This window comes from Ctenopharyngodon idella, chromosome 20 (genome assembly GCF_019924925.1).
Source record: "Ctenopharyngodon idella isolate HZGC_01 chromosome 20, HZGC01, whole genome shotgun sequence".
NCBI classification, from domain to species: Eukaryota; Metazoa; Chordata; class Actinopteri; order Cypriniformes; family Xenocyprididae; genus Ctenopharyngodon; species Ctenopharyngodon idella.
The window spans coordinates 27,381,989-27,402,860 of NC_067239.1; the positions used below are offsets into that span (position 1 = coordinate 27,381,989).

The window sequence follows — 20,872 nt, forward strand, 5'->3', positions numbered from 1 at the left end:
TGTTTTTGTTGTGTTCATGTTTTGTTTGTAAAGCGCGTAAATTAAACGTATTATTATTATTATTATTATTATTATTCTTAATTGTTGCTGCCATCAATCTGGGAAGGGTTATATGGCCATTTCTAAACAATTTGAAGTCCATCATTCTACAGTGAGGAAGATTATTCACAAGTAGAAAACATTCAAGAGAGTTGCCAATCTTCCCAGGAGTGGACGCCCCAGCAAATTCACACCAAGGTCAGACCGTGCACTGCTCAGAGAAATCGCAAAACACCCAAGAGCTACATCTCAGACTCTACAGGCCTCAGTTAACATGTTAAATTTTAAAGTTCATGACAGTGCAATTAGAAATAGACTGGACAAGTATGGATTGTTTTTAAGTGTTACCAGGAGAAAGCCTCTTATCTCTAAAAAGAACATGGCAACAGGTCTTAGGTTTGCAAAGTTGTCAAGACATGGCAGATGTACACCTGTGAAAGGATTCTTGATAGCTTAAATACTGTTTCCATGGCAACACGTCAAACTTTTATAATATTCTTGGGTGTTTTTGAGGCTTTTAGCATGTTTCAAATAGCATGAAACTTGACACACAACCCTTAGAAATGGGAGGGGTAGCAAAAGTTGGGGGGGTTAGTCTTACCTACAGTCACCAAACTCGGTACATATATTGTTCTCATTAAGCTGGAGAACTTTCTAGTTTACAGTCATTAGCTCCAAACAACAGGAAGTCAGATATTTTGGTTTGAATGTGGATTTTTTTAATAATAAGGACTGAGTTTTTAAGTACTCCTCGTAGAAGATTCATGCAATCAAACTCAGTCAACATGAAACAAAGACACTGAAGATGCTAAATTGTGAGCGATAATAGGATATCTCAAACAGTGTTGCCATGGCGAGGGATTAATGACATGGGGGGAAAAAATCTTTCCCCCAGTTTCACAGACAATGCTTAAGCCTAGTCCTAGACTAAAATGCATATTTGAGCTGTTTTAACTTAAAGCAACTTGCATTGACATATCTTTAAATATGTCAGTGCCATTGTTTTGTCTCAAGTAATGTTTTTTTCTAGTGAACATTTATAAAAGCTACTTAAATGTTCTAATTGAACTAAGGCCTAATCCTGACCTGTCTGTGAAACCGGGCCATTGTTTGATTTAAACTAAATTAATATTGTATGTTGCCTGCTATGCACAGGTTTCCTTTAGCTACCAGGGCTTGGGCCCATCATCGCTGCTTGAAGCTACAGTATATTTTGAATTTGGACTGCAGTGCCCATTTCAACCACTAGCTGTCAATATTATTGATATATACTGCACTATTAAGCAAGCAGTTGTCTATTATTTTCACTAGAGGGCGCTATATGCACACGTCTGCCATTTTATCTGACATAACACTGCATAAACACATCTATTAGTTAAATGTTTATAATTATATTTCAGGGTTGGAAATATTCTATTTATTCACATTTTATTTATCTCTGAAAGTAAACCAATGGAAGTAAAGTGTAAATTCCATTTCTATCTTGATATGATTTTTTTTTTTTTTTTAAAATTAAAAATGTTATATCATATATGTTGCTCAATTTTCTGTTGTTCTGGTTCTTAGGTTGCTGACAAGTCTGTCCCTATGAGCCAGTAGTCTTTGGTCTGTTAAATTGATTTACTTATTAATCACAGACAATGAAAGAACAACAGGTTGCATCAGGTTTAGTATTTTGCATGAACATTTCATGAGGAAGCCCACTGCACTGCCAAACAGAGGAGCAGCGATATCAAAGCAAGACTTTTGATGGCACAACCGCTCATGCAGGGTGCAGGTGGGATGACTTTGAGATCAGGAATTGTCCCATTGTTGTATGACCCGTTGTTCTGGAAATACACATGGAAAATGGTGTCATGTAACAGCTGAGGTCAGCACAGAAGCATGTTTAAAGGCTTCATTCATATTGTAAAGGTGTGGACACTTACAAACGAGTCAACGACTATGGCGAGCTGATCGATTGTCTTCAGTGTTTGTTGGTACTGATTGATAGATGTGTCATTCCATGTCTTTGTGTACATCATATAGATCCAGGCACTGCAAAAGTTATCAAATAAAAGCCACATTATCATTAAGGCAAATATAAAGAGCTAAATGCATTAAAACAATGTTTTAAATTAGTTTACTTTGTATCTGTTGCTCCCATCGCAGAACTTAAAGACTCTATATCAGGTAAGCTCACACAACTGCTCAGATTCATAGCTGGATAGTAGAAGAGGAAGGCCAAACACATCTCATCTGAAGTTGAGAACCCCCCCTGTGGGCAGAAAAAGGGAGTTACACATCCATACCATCTGTGTCTTTATTGGATAGCCAACAGGAAAATGCAGTGGAAGAGCGTGGAATGGGATTAAAACTCATAAGCATATCAACAACACATCAGAAGACATTTCCAACAATGTCCACCATGTTCTGACCAATTAGACATTAATATGATTAATGACAATATAATCAGAAGCAGTGAAATCTGACATTTACATGCTGTTGAATAAAAGACACTATGAGGCTCTTATTGAGTAAATATACTAACCCACGTGAGTGTGTTGCGGTTTTCAGTGTTATATGTGCACTCCACCAGCAATTTGTCACCCTGCAAGAACAAAAGGTTGCTTAATTTCACTTATTGCAAATAATTATATATATATATATATATAAGTTTAAACCTTTTAGCACTTACCAACTGCACTGTCTTAGTTTTGCCCAAGTTTGTCACTTCCTGATATTCAAAATTGTAGTTTTCATCCACAGCTAGAAGATCGATCTGTTTTCCTCCTCTGAAGAGGATAAGAATTTACAAAAAGACTAATTTATTACAGTAACTTTAGGTTATGCACCAAAGAAGAAAGAAAAGCACACATTATTTTCGGGTGAACTTTAAGTCAGTCATTGGTCAAAAATGTGTACCTAAAGTGTCCGACTCGCACCTTCCGTCCAGCCAAGTGTGTGTGCATCATCACAGAGAACACCTGAAGATCATGTGGCGTCTCCAGAACCTGTAGAGCACAGAGCACAACAGATCATCCAGTCATCTGCTGAGTCTGCCTTTGATTATGAGAATGTGAGAAGCTAATACATATATACCTTTGGAATATTAGCAGTGTCACACAGGCCATATGTGAGGAAGGATTTGGCGTTGGGTGGGATGGCGTACCCAGGGTACACGGCAAGCCCTGTCATCAGAATAGCTGCATCATGCTGACGGATTTCAGATGTGTAGTAGAATCGCAGACCTGAGTTATCAACTCGACCTGTGTAGAGAGAAATATTGTTTTATTATGTCATCATGGTCATCAAATAAGGGCAGGACAACCTGTCACTCACATGAGATCGCAGCAATAGAGTGCAACAGCGCCCGCCCACTTTTTTAGCGGCATTGGTTCCGGAAGTATTTTTTCATTAATTTCCATTCTTATATGTAAACAATACATTTTAAGTTTATTGCAAAATATGTATATATATTCAAATATTTAAATATTTTGAGAGCGTAGGAAGACCAACTCGATTACATCATTTGCGCAGCTTCATGGTTCGACTCTGATTGGTGGAATTTTCTATACAGCATCATAGTAGTTTTTCACCACAAATTCTGCTGTTAAACAATTATTTTAAGACTAAGTTGAAATAATGCGGGCTAACAGCTTCAACAGAAGCAAATACTATCAATTAACAACCTTGTAGCTCACGGTAAGGCTGTTTAAAGTTTTATAAGTTATCATTAAAAATCAATTTCCCTATGGAGAAATTAAATGGAGCTTTTACTTCCGGAAACTTACTGTTACGCTCTATAGCAAACCACAACAATCCAATCAATTCCTGATGGACAAAATCAAGTCACCCCCTACATTTTTTTCTCATTCAAGAAGCCGTTTCACTCAGATAAAGGTAAGAAAAGACTATCGCTACTTCTGTTTCATGCTGACATCAAATATTCATCAAATATTATATTTTACATTGTAAACCTCTACTGACTGACCTGCACTTTTATTTGGGTTGTTGTAATGCACTTCAAGCCTGTAGAAAAAATCACCAACATTTCCTCCAATTGGAAGTCCTGCCATCTCAGGGAGTTCAAAAGCCTTGAAAAACATCATATAATTAAAATTACATAGAGGTTTAATCAGTAATTTTCCCTCAAGGTTTGCATATAAATACAGTGAACCAGCTGAATCAGTTCAGAAAACCGGTCTGAATGATTCACTTAAGAATCAAACTGATCCGATTCTCGATTTTCTGGTCGCAGTGGTTAACAGTTCGCTGAAGTGAATAATGGCGTAGACTTGGATGTTTCTCACATGAAAATACTTTAAAACAACATTCACAGAAGAGACTAACCCCTCCGCCAACTCCCCACACAGCAACGGTCTCCATACACTCTTCCCCTTTGCCTGTGTAACATTCCGCTTCAAACGGCTGCGTCACACTCGGCGGGCAGCGGTACAGCAGCAGATGATGCACGAGGTCAAAGTTTGTGATAAACGGCTCAATCTGGAGATAATGAAAGTAAGTCACAGATGAAGATGATCGACAGATCGGTGGATAGATCATGTGTGTGAAGTACATAGACTCACTTACGCGATAAATGTGTTGTTTGCGATCAAAAGTAGGGGCTCTCATGACCTTGCAGTGATAGTAGGTTTGGTTGGCTGGTACAGTGAACTGAAATGATTTTAAATGTAAGTATCTTAAGTAACATGTAAAGTGAAAATTCACACTCACTTATTGGCCAACAATTTGCAACAATATGCTCTAATCTAGATTAACATTATGCACTACTTTCTTCTTAATAATCTAAATTATTGGCATTTTTTGCATTATTAAATGGCAGGAAGTGTTAAATGCTAAATTTCAGGCAAAAACAAAATGTAAAAATCTCTTACATTGACCATAGTCACGTCGAAATAATTGCTGTTTAAAGGGTTGACACGAGGCATGTACTTCAACAGGTTCACCTCCTTCGTTCCCCTTCGGTTATTATGGTATGTGAGGTCATCACTCTGTCCATACGCAAAGATCAGCTTCATGGGAAGATTCTTATCATGCAATAAAACAAAACACTTTTACTTGATCTCTAAATGGAAAATGAGAAGATCTTTGGCCACCTACATAATGCAGGTTATCATTCAAAAAAGTTTGCAGTGTGCATATGGCCACTGATAACTTATATTTAACTATTTGTTTGATCTAGGAATGAAATGTTTCTGAGTTCTATCAGACAGTCCATCTTCTCAGTTTAAGGAGGGTTTTTGAAGTACAACTGAGAGCCTCTTGACAAACAGGATAAGCATTTTGTTTAGGGAGAGGAGTTCTCAGAAACTCCCTGATCCCTGAGGACTGACATTGTGCGGATTCCCTTACATTGCTGGTTTTGTTTTGTAATGCCATAGTTCCATCATCATTGTTTTCTGAATAAAACTGCATATAAATACATACAATAAGTACAACATAATAAGTACATACAATGAAAAGGGAGGATTATATTTCTGTTGTTGTTAAATTAATTCTCCTTTCTAATGGTTAGGGCGAAAAAACACATTCAGTGGTTATGTATGCTCACAGTGATGGGCAAATCATTTTCATCACAAGACCCAAGGGATCTCTGAAACTTCATGACTGTTTTCCCGTCAGACTCGTTTAGAGACAGGAGTTTGTAGTTCTGTTGTTGGTCAACCACTGGTAATGAATTACCCCCAGCATGACGGTCCTGAACATGGAAAACAAAGAGAAATCCAGCATGTATTTACAGATAGCAACAGGTGTTTTCATGATCTGTATGTTGTTATGTTTGTTTATAGATGTGCAGTTCTCAATCCAGTTAAAACCAGTTTATAGTTTGACTTTCAATAGGCCACTTACAATATCAGGTTAATTTACCAACATTTGCATCTAGTTTGGAAACAAATATAATTCAACTTATTAGTCTAATACATCTTTGACTTTGTCAAACTTATAAAAAACTTCCAAAATATCCCAGATTAGAGCTAGTGAGAAAACTAAACAAGACGTTCATAATATAAAATCTTATATTCATTTAACTACATACATATTAAATACATATCAGTATGAATCAGAATCAAGAATATAAAGAAGAGCCTGTAACTCCACTTGAAGTTACTTATTGACAGTTATCAGTCTCAGTCTTGAATCTTGATAATGTGAAAGACTAAAAGAATTTATGTCAGAGATACTCTCGGTAAACTAAATATGAAATAAATATATGAATCAGAATCAAGAATATAAAGTATCCACTGTCAGTGACTTTGACACCAATGTCAGTCTTTGACTTTACCGTGAAGTAACTGCCTTTCGGTCCAACTCCTCCAATGACGATATCGGCTCCAGTCATTCCTCCTTTGGGGCTGAAGCCAAAACCGACCCAGCCGCTGGTGTTGACAGTGAGCTCGAACAAGATGGTGCCCCGGATCTCATCAAAGCCCCACTTCAGCCGCACATTGTGCTCGGGGTCCAGGTGTTCAGAGAAAGGCAGAAGAGGGTCTTCCTGAGCGCAGGACCACTGGGCTGAAAGCAAGAGCAGGACAAGAGATAATATGCCCATGTTACCTTTTCAAAATCTGACAAACAGTGTTTCTGTAAGACGTTTGAGAAGGCAGTGTACATGAAACTGCTCTGTAGTGCATTGTAACAGCCCTCTTTGTAAGCGGTCTGAAACACCCCTCCTCACCTGAGTCACAGCTCCCCTCCTCTTACTCAGGTCTGGTAAATCAGGTTCCACATCACCTGATGTTACTCTTTTATTGTAAAACACTGAGCATGAATAGTTAAAGGCTCCCTTTAAGGAAAATGTGATTTTCTGTCAAAAAAGTACATTTCTATGTTTCTTGCAATATATATATATACTTACCAGTCAAGGTAAATCTGTGGTGATGGTCATCATTCGGTCTCATAGATCAATAGTTATAGAACTAGCCTGACTTTCTCACGCCACATGAAACGTAAACGTCGGTTGGTTGATGGCACTCTGTGTGTATGTACTGTAGGTATTGTGTTTGTGTGCTTGTGTATGGGTGACAGCCTACGTATGTACTGTATGTATGTATTATGTTACTTATTTAAACAGCAGACACTGTATTGTATGTGTTCAAGACAAATTTCCCTTGGGACAATAAAAGTCTATCCTATCCTATGTCAGACGATGTTATAGGAACAAGGTTGTGTTGTTGCAAAGTGCAGGACGAGCAGAAAATTACAATAAAACAGAGACATATTTTGAGTCTGGCGGAGACGACAGCTCGGAATAAAAAGGGAAAGTGACTTGATGTGTAGCCAAGTATGGTGTCCCATACTTGGAATTTGTGCTCTGCATTTCACCCATCCAAGTGCACACAGCAGTGAGTAATGAACACACACCCAGAGCAGTGGGCAGTATTGCAAACCCCTCCATGTTGTGGTTGTTGTTGTTGTTGTTTTTGGCATATACCTACCAACACAATGTCATTGCTATAGAAACCAATGCAGATATTCCTGAAAATGAAAGAGCATCATGGGACACAAATCGGATCTGAACAGTTGTGATACACAATGAGGACAGTCAATAACTTAGATCAGATTCCAGTCGGATACTCCAATAATCGTATTTGGACTGACAGTGTGAACATAGCCAAAGCCTTTAGACTGTCGGTCCAAATCTGATTATTGGAGCATCCGATTGAAATCCGATCATATTTAGCAAGTGTGAACAGCAAAAAAATCAGTTTCAAGCTCCATTCATATATGGTTTGAAATCCTATTCAAATTCTGGAAATCTGTTTCAGTCTGACTACTCTGGTCGGATTTTGCATGGTTTATGTGATTTCCGCCTCTCACACCATATAAAATGTAAATGTCAGACAACATGCTGAAAGTCGCTGCAGAAACAAGGTTGTGTTGTTGCCGGACGAGCAGAAAATGACAGTAGGCCTATATCGGTCCTGGAGCCTGTACCATGATGGTAGTTGAACAAACTCAGGGTTATAAACCACTCCAATCCGGCTTTGTTGGTACTATGATGCTGATCATCAACTTTCTTTGTCAACTCAGGCTTTGATCCTGAGTTTGTGGAGTGTGTGCACATGAATGCGTGACATCAATGGCAAACAGCCAATCACATGCCTTGCAGCCTTGCAAGAGAGAAACTGTGATTCACTTCTCGCGAGAGAGCCAGTGCGATTCAAAACTCTTTTGCTTAAGAGGTAAGAGATTGAAGAAAATGAAAAATTTAAATGCATTTACACTGACGAAAATACTTGTCCATGAAAGAGGACAAATAAAAGAAATGATCTTGCTCTATCAGTGCAAGTGAAACTTGTGAAGTTAGTTTATATAGTTGATAATATATAGCAATAGAGACTCAAACATGTATACTAATATTCATTTAAACTAAATGCTTAATAATAACTGTTATACTAAAATTGGTTGTGTGTAATGGATTAATAATAATAATATAGATCATATAATAATTATAGAAATCATAAAATAATTCTAATAATCATTAAAGCCAGACATTTTCATCGTTAAATACTTGCTTTTACTATATACACAGCAAAATCCCCCGAGTTAAATCAACTCTGCTCAGAGAACATATGGTCCCTCTCTACATAGAGTTAAAATAACACTGAAGCAGAGTTAAAGTTAATGAGATAATATGCTGTTTGTGGAGTTGTTTAATCAGATCTTGAGAGATTTAATTTCTTTTATCTTCAGTTGAGTTCATCTTAGGCTGTGGCTGGAAGTCAGTTGTAGTTCTTGTGTTTCTGTTCAGTGATTCTGCTTGTTAACAGCAGGTTTTCATCACTAATGCTCAATCATCACTTAATTAATCACTTCATTAACTTTAACTATGCTTCAGTGTTACTTTAACACTATATAGAAAGGGACCATATGTACTGAGCAGAGTTGATTTAACTCTGGGGATTTTGCTGTGTAGTGACCTTTAATTTGGAGGAAGACAAACCGGAGGAGTGACTTTATTGCGTTAAATGTGTCAGTATCACTTTGCTCAAATCTGATTGGTCCAATTTAGGTTTGAGATCTCTTATCCAGAACAAAACCTGCCCTGGAGCAGGTTAGCCATGAAGCGTAAGTTACTATGATGATGAACACCACTAAAAGCTAAGTCACTTTCATGGTACCTTAAACCCAGGATCGGCGCAAACTAATCTGAAACTTACCTGGCTAGCCAGCTAATCTGGCTTCATGGTAAAGGCCCCTGGAGAACCTCAGTCCTACAGAGTTTAGCTCCAACCCTGATAATAACTCACCTGCCAATAGCTTTCTAACAACCCTTCAGACCTTGATTAGCTCATTCAGGTGTGTTTGATTAGGGTTGGAGCAAAACTCTGCAGGACTGTGGCTCTCCAGGACCGACATTAGCCACCCCTGCTCTATACAATGAATCTTCAACATTCAAATTCCTATGTTTGTACGTGCTGATATCTTTTCAAAAAATGCACTTCCAGCACAGAAGATAGCAAGCAATACAGATTTGTAAAGACACAAGGATGAATAAATGATGGATTAATTTATATTTTTTTAGTGATATATCCCTTTAAGCAAGGAGTTGATAGTGTCTATTATTTTCATTAGAAGGCACTTTATGCACACGTCTACCATTTTATCTGACATACCACTGCATAAACACTAAAAATCACTAAAAACACTTAAAAATCATTAAAATCATCAATTCAACGTTGGAAATATTCTATTTATTCACATTTTACTTATACACATTTTATTTATTTATAAAATGATCTGAAAGTAAACCAATAGAAGTGTAAAGTCAGTTTAGATCTTGATATGATTCGTTAAAGTTAGATATATTTTGCTCAATTTTCTGTTGTTCTGGTTCTTAGGTTGCTGTCAACTCTGTTCCTGTGAGCCAGGAGTAGCCTATTTGCTCTGTTAAAATTATTGACTTTTAATCACAGACAATGAAAGATCAACAGGTTGCATCAGGTTTAGTATTTTGCATGAACATTTCATGAGGAAGCCCACTGCACTGCCAAACAGAGCAGCAGCGATATCAAAGCAACACTTTTGATGGCACAACCGCTCATGCAGGGTGCAGGTGGGATGACTTTGAGATCAGGAATCGTCCTTGTTTTGTATGACCAGTTGTTCTGGAAATACACATGGAAAATTGTGTCATATAACAGCTGAGGTCAGCACAGAAGCATGTTTAAAGGCTTCATTCATATTGTAGAGGTGTGGACACTTACAAACGAGTCAACGACTATGGCGAGCTGATCGATTGTCTTCAGTGTTTGTTGGTACTGATTGATAGCTGCGTCATTCCAAGTCTTAAAGTACATCATATAGATCCAGGTACTGCAAAGTTATCAAATATAAGCCACATTATCATTAGGGCAAATATTAAGAGCTAAATGCATTAAAACAATGTTTTAAATTAGATTACATTATATCTGTTGCTCCCATTGCAGAACTTAAAGACTCTATATCAGGGAAGCTCCAACAACTGCTCAGATTCATAGCTGGATAGTAGAAGAGGAAGGCCAAACACATCTCATCTGAAGTTGAGAACCCCCCCTGTGGGCAGAAAAAGGGAGTTACACATCCATACCATCTGTGTCTTTATTGGATAGCCAACAGGAAAATGCAGGGGAAGAGCGTGGAATGGAATTAAAACTCATAAGCATATCAACAACACATCAGAAGACATTTCCAACAATGTCCACCATACTCTGACCAATTAGACATTAATACAATTAAAGATAATTAATATATACAAAAGCAGTGAAATGTGAAACTACGCAGTGTTGGGGGTAACGCGAGTTACATAATCAGATTACTTTTATCAAATAACTAGTAAAGTAACGCATTACTTTTAAATTTACTTTAAAAGTAACTTTTTCAAATAAGTTACGCAAGTTACTTTGACACCTCTGCTGTCACCATGTTGAGAGAAATTGGGAGTAGAGGCAGAGGTGTTGTGTGCGCTGTGTAAACATAATGGTTACTGTAGTTCTAGACTAAATGTGAACATGCATTTACTCATCTCACTTACACAAAAACAGATTCAGTATTCCTCAAAATGAATAAAAACTGTGAAATGTAAACTCAGAATATTATGCAAACCTGCAATAAAATATGTTAAATAACACAAATATACTTTATGTATTTAATCTCACTTTATGAACCAATGTCGTTGCTGCTGACCTTCGATGATCCAATTCAACCATACTAAGCAAAAATTACTTTAAATAAATATGATTTTTTTATTATTATTTTTGCTATGCTGCCTTCATGTGCTCTCGGAATTATCGTAAATACGAATTTCCTAAGTAAAAATTGCACATGAACGCCCTCCCATTTCGGAACTGGAATGCGATGAGTTCGTAATCACGACTTGGGAATTATCACATTTCCGAGGCTGCATTCCAGTTCATTTTTTTGTGCCCTTCACTCGCTAACTTCCCTCAGTTTTGTTGACTCAGATGTACGTCAATGCTTACGTTGCACGAGTGCCGACTAATCCGACTAACGAGTGCCAGAACCTTTGCAATGGGCTGAATTGGAACGTCCTAAGCCCTTGATCACTTGGAATTAGCTACGGAGTTGATTTATTATTTAATTTTTCCCCTTACAAAATTGTTTAATGCAGCATTCTATATGTATATATGTGCATTTTAAATATTAAAAAAAAATATTAATATATCATAGAGTTGTTTGTGGTGAGGTAAATTAAATGCGATATGCGGTGACGTCACAATCGTGTTGCATTGTGGGTTATGGAGCTGCCTGGTCAAAATCGAGGGAGCGACTTCCCTCGTCCACTTCACGAAGTGGAACGCACTTCAAAATGGCGGCAGGGATTCCCCCGAGGGGAAGTGCTTAGGGAAGTTTGCGAGTGCGTGTCTAAAACTGGAGTGGAACGCAGCCCGATAGCATGTGAAGGCAGCATAAGAGTGTCCTTTTCTTCTGCAATTCAGAATGGTAGCACAGCTAAAAGGTTTGTTTCAGTGGCGCCCTCTACTGTACAGGTGTGAATTTGCATTTCCTTCAGCCTGAGGCTTATTCATTTCAGTTTTAGTGTGAAAGGGCCTTTTCAATGGCCAAACATAGAACTTTTTTGTTATTAAAATACAAACAAGGAAGCCCAGCCCAGTTGAGAAAGAGCAATGCAAAAGTAACATAACGCATTACTTTCCATAAAAAAGGAAACTATTCATTAGTAATTAGCTACGCAATTAGTTACTTTTTTCAGGGAGTAATGCAATACTGTAATGCATTATTTTTAAAAGTAACTTTCCCCAACACTGAAACTACATGCTGTTGAATAAAAGACACTATGAGCCTCTATGTAAATGCACTAATGTACTAACCCATGTGGGTGTGTTGCGGTTTTCAGTGTTATATGTGCACTCCACCAGCAATTGGTCACCCTGTAAGACCAAAAAGTTGCTTAATTTCACTTATTGACAATTTGTATATATAATAGTTTAAACCTTTTAGCACTTACCAACTGCACTGTCTTAGTTTTGCCCAAGTTTGTCACTTCCTGATATTCAAAATCATAGTTTTCATCCACAGCTAGAAGATCGATCTGTTTTCCTCCTCTGAAGAGGATAAGAATTTACAAAAAGACTAATTCATTACAGTAACTTTAGGTTATGCACCGCAGAAGAAAGAAAAGCACACATTACTTTCAGGTGAACTTTAAGTCAGTCATTGTTCAAAAATGTGTACCTAAAGTGTCCGACTCGCACCTTCCGTCCAGCCAAGTGTGTGTGCATCATCACAGAGAACACCTGAAGATCATGTGGCGTCTCCAGAACCTGTAGAGCACAGAGCACAACAGATCATCCAGTCATCTGCTGAGTCTGCCTTTGATTATGAGAATGTGAGAAGCTAATACATATGTACCTTTGGAATATTAGCAGTGTCACACAGGCCATATGTGAGGAAGGATTTGGCGTTGGGTGGGATGGCGTACCCAGGGTACACGGCAAGCCCTGTCATCAGAATAGCTGCATCATGCTGACGGAGTTCAGATGTGTAGTAGAATCGCAGACCTGAGTTATCAACTCGACCTGTGTAGAGAGGAATATTGTTTTATTATGTCACCATGAAATCAAAAGGGGGCAGGACAACCTGTCACTCACATGAGATCGCAGCAATAGAGTGGAACAATGCCTGTCCACTTTTTCAGCTGCGTTGTTTCCGGAAGTATTTTTCCATTCATTTCTCTGATAGGAATTTCAAAAAAGTCTTTGTTAAAGCATTTTAAGCCATGAACCAAGCCAGCCAGCTTACGAGGTGCCTTACAAACTTTGATTTGAAGCAAAAAAGTATTTGAAAATCAGACAAAACTACAAGAAGACTGTTGTAGTACAAGACTTAACGGCTTTAGTGAGGGAAAGAACTACAATCACAGTAAGGCTATTTAAATTCCCTATGGAGAAATTAAATGGAGTTTGTACTTCCGGAACCTGTTGCACTCTCTGGCAAACCACAACGATCCAATGAATTTCTGATCAAGTCACCCCGTACATTTTTTCTCATTCGAGAAGCCGTTTCACTCGGATATATGTCTCACAATGGGAAGAAAAGACTACTGCAACTTCCGTTTCATGCTGACTTTAAATATTCATCAAAGTGTGATATTTTACATTGTAAACCTACTGACTGACCTGCATTTTTATTTGGGTTGTTGTAATGCACTTCAAGCCTGTAGAAAAAATCACCAACATTTCCTCCAATTGGAAGTCCTGCCATCTCAGGGAGTTCAAAAGCCTTGAAAAACATCATCATGAAAAAAAAATCACAAAATTAAAAGGTTAGATAGAGGTTCACTCAGTAACTTCACCTCAAGTTTTGCATATACTGTAAATATATGAATAGTATTTCCATAATAAAGTAATATTGTTTATAAAAATTAAAAATTAATCATTCTTTTGAAGCAGATATTTTCGGTGAACAGTTCAGAAAACCCGTCCGAATGATTCACTGAATGAATCAAACTGACCCGATTCTCGATTTTCTAGTCACGGTGGTTAACAGTTCACTGAAGTGAATAGTGGCTTAAATTTGGTTGTTTCTCACATTAAAAATAAAACACTGACCCCTCCGCCAACTCCCCACACAGCAACGGTCTCCATACACTCTTCCCCTTTGCCTGTGTAACATTCCGCTTCAAACGGCTGCGTCACATTCGGCGGGCAGCGGTACAGCAGCAGATGATGCACGAGGTCAATGTTTGTGATAAACGGCTCAATCTGGAGATAATGAAAGTAAGTCAGAGATGAAGATGATCGACAGATCGGTGGATAGATCATGTGTGTGAAGTTTATAGACTCACTTACACGATAAATGTGTTGTTTACGATCAAAAGTCGGGGCTCTCATGACCTTGCAGTGATAGTAGGTTTGGTTGGTTGGTACAGTGAACTGAAATGATTTTAAATGTAAGTATCTCAAGTAACATGTAAAGTGAAAGTTCACACATACTTGTTTTTTTTTAATTCATTTATTTTTGCATGATTGGTGCCAAGTTTTGAGATCATCATATGATGGCTACAGTTACAGTAGGCTATGTAGGCCTACACTACCATTTAAAAGTTTGTGGCCAGTAAGATATTTTTAAAAGAAATTAATAGTCTACTTTAATTCAGCAAATCAGAATATTTGAATAATTTCTGAAGGGTCATGTGACACTGAAGACTGGAGTAATGGTTGCTGAAAATACATTCCCATTACAGGAATAAATTACATTTTAAAATATAATAAAATAGAAAACAGTTATTTTAAATTGTAATAATATTTCACAATATTACATGTTTACTCCATTTTTGATCAAATACAGCCTTGGTAAGCATAAGAGACTTCTTTCAAAAGCATTAAAAAAAATCTTACTGACTTCAAAAAGTTTGAACAGTAGTGAATATATGTTCAAAACATGCATTTGCAACAATATGCTTTGATCTAGATGAATATTATGCACTACTTTCTTCTTAATCATCTCAATTATTAGCATAATTTTTGCATTATTAAATGGCAGGAAGTGTTAAATATTAAATTTCAGGCAAAAACAAAATGTAAAAATCTCTTACATTGACCATAGTCACGTCGAAATAATTGCTGTTTGGAGGGTTGACACGAGGCATGTACTTCAACAGGTTCACCTCCTTCGTTCCCCTTCGGTTTTTATGGTATGTGATGTCATCACTCTGTCCGTATGCATAGATCAGCTTCATGGGAAGATTCTTATCATGCAATAAAACAAAACACTTTTACTTGATCTCTAAATGGAAAATGAGAAGCTCTTTGGCCACCTACACAATATAGTTAAATGCGGTTGACACTCACAAAAGTTTGCAGTGTGCAAAATGGCCACTGAAAACAGCAATTTGTTTGATCTAGAAATTAAAGATTTCTGAGTTCTATCAGACAGTCCATCTTCTCAGTTTAAGAAGGGTTTTTGAAGTAGGCCTACAGTTGAGAGCATTTTGACAAACAAGATAAGCATTTTGTTTAGGGAGTGGAGTTTAGGGAAACACCCTGATCCCTGAGGACTGACATGCGGATTTCCTTAGATTGCTGGTTCCCTTATTGATATGGTTCACTCGCATTGCGTCAGTCTTTAGCTGACTCTATGGGGAAACTCCTTTCTTCTGAGAATGCTGAAGCCAAATTGAATCGCATATGTGCACTGCACAAACCTATGGCGCTTCAGCCCGCCAAAACGGGCGAGGCTACCCATCTATATAAGCAGGCTGAGAATGGCATTTTTTCAGAAACTTTCTCTGTCAGAGCGAAGATCATCTTCTCGCTAGACTCCGAAGACAGCGAAGAAAGAAGCCTTCTACTCGCTGACGCCCTGCAGCGGATTAGGCGCTTCAGCACTTCTCCTCTGTGGCTATCCGGCGAGCTTGAAAGAGCAAATTTCCTGTGATGTTTGATGCAAAATGTCATGCCACGAGTGAGTACAGTGAGTGCGTCGCCTGTCTGAGGAAAGCCCATGAAGAAGCCACACTCACCAAGACAAGCTGCTCTGGCGTCTGGTCCCATTTGGAGGATTTCCCTGATGACAGCATGTCGCTGACAGCTTCCGACGCGAAGAAGTGGTTGGGCTTCGGGGGGGATTCCGCCTCCTTGCTGCCCAAGGATCCAGGCGACGCCAGGACTGGGCTGGAAGGCATGCTCATCCGCGTCTTCATGAAGGCCGTTGAGAAAGCTCGAGTTGGAATGGAGCTCGCAGCCACCTTGATGAGTGGTTCCTGCCGGGGTGCCGCCAATGGGACCCTCGCCAGAGACCTACACCGTTCTTCCCGGAGGTTCACGAAGGACTCACCAAGGCGTGGCACACCCCCTACTTGGTTCGCGTCCACTCTTCAGCGTCCGCCACCTTCATCTCCATTGATGGTGCCAATGAGACCCCCCCCCCCCCCCCCCCCCCACCCCCCCCTTGAGGAAGCCGTGGCCACACATCTCTGCCTGCCCACATCCCTGGAATGGAAGATTAAGGCTGCTCACCCTCTCCAAGCCCTGTAGGACCACCTCGGCCCTAGAAGGTCGGGCCTACTCCGCTGCTGGACAAGCGGGGTCCGCGCTCCATACAATAGTGGTCCTGCAGGTCTTTCAGGCCAAACTCCTCTGGTCCATGGACAAGTCTGGCCAGGACCCCACCACCTTCAAGGAGCTGCACAGCGCAACAGCTAAAGACTGATGCAATGCTTGTTCCCATTATCTCAGGGAACCAAGGTTACGTTAGTAACCAAGATGTTTTGTTTTTTAATGCCATAGTTCCACCCACCATCATTGTTTACATGCAATGAAAGGTGAGGGTTACATTTCTGGTAGCCATGGTAGGGATACACTGATACTAATTTAAAAAAGTAATATTCACGCCAATAGCTGCTGTGCACAAGCTGATAAGCGAAACACGTGGAGTGGATTGAGCATTCAGCAGCACAGACATGCGGGCTTGTCGCGTTTGTAGTTTGTAGATGGGTCGGATATGCCAATAGCAAAGAAAGTAAAACCTCCCCCCCCTTGAGGAAGCCGTGGCCACACATCTCTGCCTGCCCACATCCCTGGAATGGAAGATTAAGGTTGCTCACCCCTCCAAGCCCTGCAGGACCACCTCGGCCCTAGAAGGTCGGGCCTACTCCGCTGCTGGACAAGCTGGGTCCGCGCTCCATACAATAGTGGTCCTGCAGGTCTTTCAGGCCAAACTCCTCTGGTCCATGGACAAGTCTGGCCAGGACCCCACCACCTTCAAGGAGCTGCGCAGCGCAACAGCTAAAGACTGATGCAATGCTTGTTCCCATTATCTCAGGGAACCAAGGTTACGTTAGTAACCAAGATGTTTTGTTTTTTAATGCCATAGTTCCACCCACCATCATTGTTTACATGCAATGAAAGGTGAGGGTTACATTTCTGGTAGCCATGGTAGGGATACACTGATACTAATTTAAAAAAGTAATATTCACGCCAATAGCTGCTGTGCACAAGCTGATAAGCGAAACACGTGGAGTGGATTGAGCATTCAGCAGCACAGACATGCGGGCTTGTCGCGTTTGTAGTTTGTAGATGGGTCGGATATGCCAATAGCAAAGAAAGTAAAATGAGGAACAATTTACTAGCGTTAACTGATGGTAAAGAGAGAGCGAGCAGGCAGGCACTTCTGTTGCATGCTCTTGATTGCTGATCACTCACTCAGCACACATGCATCAACTAAATCGTATATGTCAGCAAAAACATGAACTGTTACGTGATTTATGTATAACAAGTGGTTCCCTACGTTATTAAAGGAAAATTTCATGTGATTACTGTGCCTCTGTACTGGACATGCCTTGACAATAAGGACTGCTGTGGCCAGCGTGAATGACACTCAGGACAGACGAAACTGTCACTCTCCCAGTCGGGCCAATACTGCATTGTCACGAAAGTTTATCATTTCAACGTGTTTTTAAGCATTGTCCATTTAAATATTCAAGCGTGAGAAGACGCAAAAACAAACAAACAAAACAAAAACCCTCAATTTGGTACTCACCAGAAATCAGCGCCTCAGCGCACAAAATTGAGTTCTCTTTCACATCTTTTTGTGCGCGAATGGACAAATTCACACAAAATTATGTCAAAATGCCTGTATTGGTGAGTGTCCTAATGAATGATAGTCGGTTATGTTGTAAGTGAACGTAAACAGTTGAGAAAGAAAACGCTTGTGCAACAGTATATTGGATCCGTGCACCTCATAAAGTGACAGCAGCCTAATATACCTGCTGCTGTCTGTGTCCTCAATGTTGTCTAACAACAAAGGACAAAAAGAAAATTACTCACTGGTCTTCATTGAATAATGTTTGTTACTTTAATAAGGATTAATTTGTATTTAATTTATACAGTGAAGACTATGCAGTGTTATTTTACATTTGATTACTTTATTCAGTTTCTGTACCTGAAAACTACTGTTGAGACCTACCTGAAAAACAGTGTTTTAAAAATTACAAATGCAAAAAAAAAAAATACAGGTATTGATATTTTGTATTGGCGAGTTCCAAAAACGAAAGAATTGGTATCAACTAAAAAGTTGTAACTATTGGTGCATCGTTAATTTCTGGTGTTGTTGAACTGCTTTTTCTTTGTAATGGATAGGGAGAAAAAAAAACACTTTCAGTGGTTATGTATGCTTACAGTGATGGGTAAATCATTTTCATCACAAGACTCAATGGACCTCTGAAACTTCATGACTGTTTTCCCGTTGGACTCGATTAGAGACAGGAGTTTGTAGTCCTGTTGCTGGTCAACCACTGGTATTGAATTCCCCTCAGCATGACGGTCCTGAACACGGAAAACAAAGATGTATGTACACGTAGCAACAGGTGTTTTTATGATCTGTATGTTGTAGTTATGTTTATTGTAATGTACAGTTCCCAATCTAGTTCAAATCAGTTTAATAGCTTGACTTTCAGTAGGCTAAAACACTTACAATATCAGGTTAATTTATCAACATTTGCATCTATTTTAGAATCTAGTTACAATTATAATTCAAATTAGTCTAATACAAAAGTAGTCTTTGTCTTGGTTTTGACTTTGTCACACTTATAAAATAACGTCCAAAATATCCCAGCTTAGAGAGACTGAGAAAACTAAATAAGTAGTTCATAATATAAAATCTTATATTTAATTAACGTTACTTCTTACATATTAAATATCAGTAGGAATCAGAATCAAGAATTTAAGCCTGTAACTCCACTTGAAGTGACTTAACGACAGTTATTAATCAATGATAATGTGAAAGACTAAAAGAATTTATATTAGAGATACTCATTTAACTAAATATGAAATAAATATATGAATCAGAATCAAGAATATAAAGTATCCACTGTCAGTGACTTTGACATCAGTGTCAGTCTTTGACTTTACCGTGAAGTAACTGCCTTTCGATCCAACTCCTCCAATGACGATATCGGCTCCAGTCATTCCTCCATTGGGGCTGAAGCCAAAACTGACCCAGCCGCTGGTGTTGACAGTGAGCTCGAACAAGATGGTGCCCTGGATCTCATCAAAGCCCCACTTCAGCCTCACATTGTGCTCGGGGTCCAGGTGTTCAGAGAAAGGCAGAAGAGGGTCTTCCTGAGCGCAGGACCACTGGGCTGAAAGCAAGAGCAGGACAAGAGATAATATGTCCATGTTACCTTTTCAAAATCTGACAAACAGTGTTTCTGTAAGACGTTTGAGAAGGTAGTGTACATGAAACTGCTCTGTAGTGCACTGTAACAGCCCTCTTTGTAAGCGGTCTGTAACCAGGGTGCAAATTACACAATAGCCTTGGGGGGGGGGGGGGGGGGGTGTTTGTGTAATTTGCATACATATATACTTAGATATAAATGTATGTATTGGTTTCCATGGCCGAGCAGCTGCATCCAAGCCTTACATCACCAAGTGCAATGCAAAGCATCAGATGCAGTGGTGTAAAGCACGCCGCCACTGGACTCTAGAGCAGTGGAGACGTGTTCTCTGGAGTGACGAATCACGCTTCTCTGTCTGGCAATCCGATAGACGAGTCTGGGTTACCAGGAGAACGGTACTTGCCTGACTGCATTGTGCCAAAAAAAGTTTGGTGGAGGGGGGATTATGGTGTGAGGTTGTTTTTCAGGGGTTGGGCTTGGACCCTTAGTTCCAGTGAAAGGAACTCTTAATGCTTCAGCATACCAAGACATTTTGGACAATTTCATGCTCCCAACTTTGTGGGAACAGTTTGGGGATGGCCCCTTCCTGTTCCAACATGACTGCGCACCAGTGCACAAAGCAAGGTCCATAAAGACATGGATGAGCGAGTTTGGTGTGGAGGAACTTGACTGGCCTGCACAGAGTCCTGACCTCAACCCGACAGAACACCTTTGGGATGAATTAGAGCGGAGACCACCAGGCCTTCTCGCCAACATCAGTGCCTGACCTCACAAATGCGCTTCTAGAAGAATGGTCAAAAAATCCCATAAACACACTCCTAAACCTTGTGGAAAGCCTTCCCAGAAGAGTTAAAGTTGTTATAGCTGCAAAGGGTGGGCCAACTCCATATTAAACCCTATGGATTAAGAATGGGGTGTCATTAAAGTTCATGTGCACGTAAAGGCAGGCGTCTCAAAACTTTTGGCAATATAGTACATACAGTATATATAATATATATATATATATATATATATATATATATATATATATATATATAGCTTCCTATTACAGTAAAACAAGGAACAACTTGATCTGGTGAATCAGGTTCCACATGACCTGATGTTTCTCTATTATTAGGGAAGCCTAAAGTCTACAAGTAGTACAAGAGAGGTTGCCATTAACCATCAAAAGCACCTTTCATGTTCTATAGA

At 39.3% G+C, this 20,872-nt stretch overlaps 2 protein-coding genes across 3 annotated transcripts; both read right to left on the reverse strand.

The window, feature by feature from the left end:
• Positions 1-735: 735 nt before the first annotated feature.
• LOC127502314 (DBH-like monooxygenase protein 2 homolog) lies at positions 736-6,658 on the reverse strand. 2 transcript variants are annotated; one of them, XM_051875185.1, is made up of 13 exons: positions 6,326-6,658; positions 5,594-5,740; positions 4,917-5,033; positions 4,612-4,695; positions 4,372-4,524; positions 4,013-4,115; positions 3,121-3,287; positions 2,944-3,032; positions 2,717-2,813; positions 2,570-2,629; positions 2,166-2,296; positions 1,968-2,076; positions 736-1,868 (listed from the first exon to the last, which is right to left on the reverse strand). In XM_051875185.1, exons 1-13 carry the CDS (start codon positions 6,590-6,592, stop codon positions 1,728-1,730), a joined length of 1,665 nt encoding a protein of 554 aa, XP_051731145.1. In that variant the 5' UTR covers positions 6,593-6,658; the 3' UTR covers positions 736-1,727. The 2 variants fall into 2 exon arrangements, with proteins under 2 accessions (XP_051731145.1, XP_051731144.1); XM_051875184.1 differs by having other exon boundaries at positions 4,917-5,069.
• Positions 6,659-9,789: 3,131 nt separating this feature from the next.
• On the reverse strand, positions 9,790-19,685 carry LOC127502317 (DBH-like monooxygenase protein 2 homolog). The gene is made up of 13 exons (XM_051875188.1): positions 19,416-19,685; positions 18,684-18,830; positions 15,101-15,253; positions 14,355-14,438; positions 14,115-14,267; positions 13,683-13,785; positions 12,916-13,082; positions 12,739-12,827; positions 12,512-12,608; positions 12,375-12,434; positions 10,448-10,578; positions 10,251-10,359; positions 9,790-10,151 (listed from the first exon to the last, which is right to left on the reverse strand). The coding sequence occupies exons 1-13, from the start codon at positions 19,680-19,682 to the stop codon at positions 10,011-10,013; spliced, it is 1,701 nt and encodes a 566-aa protein (XP_051731148.1). The 5' UTR covers positions 19,683-19,685; the 3' UTR covers positions 9,790-10,010.
• Between the last annotated feature and the right edge of the window lie 1,187 nt (positions 19,686-20,872).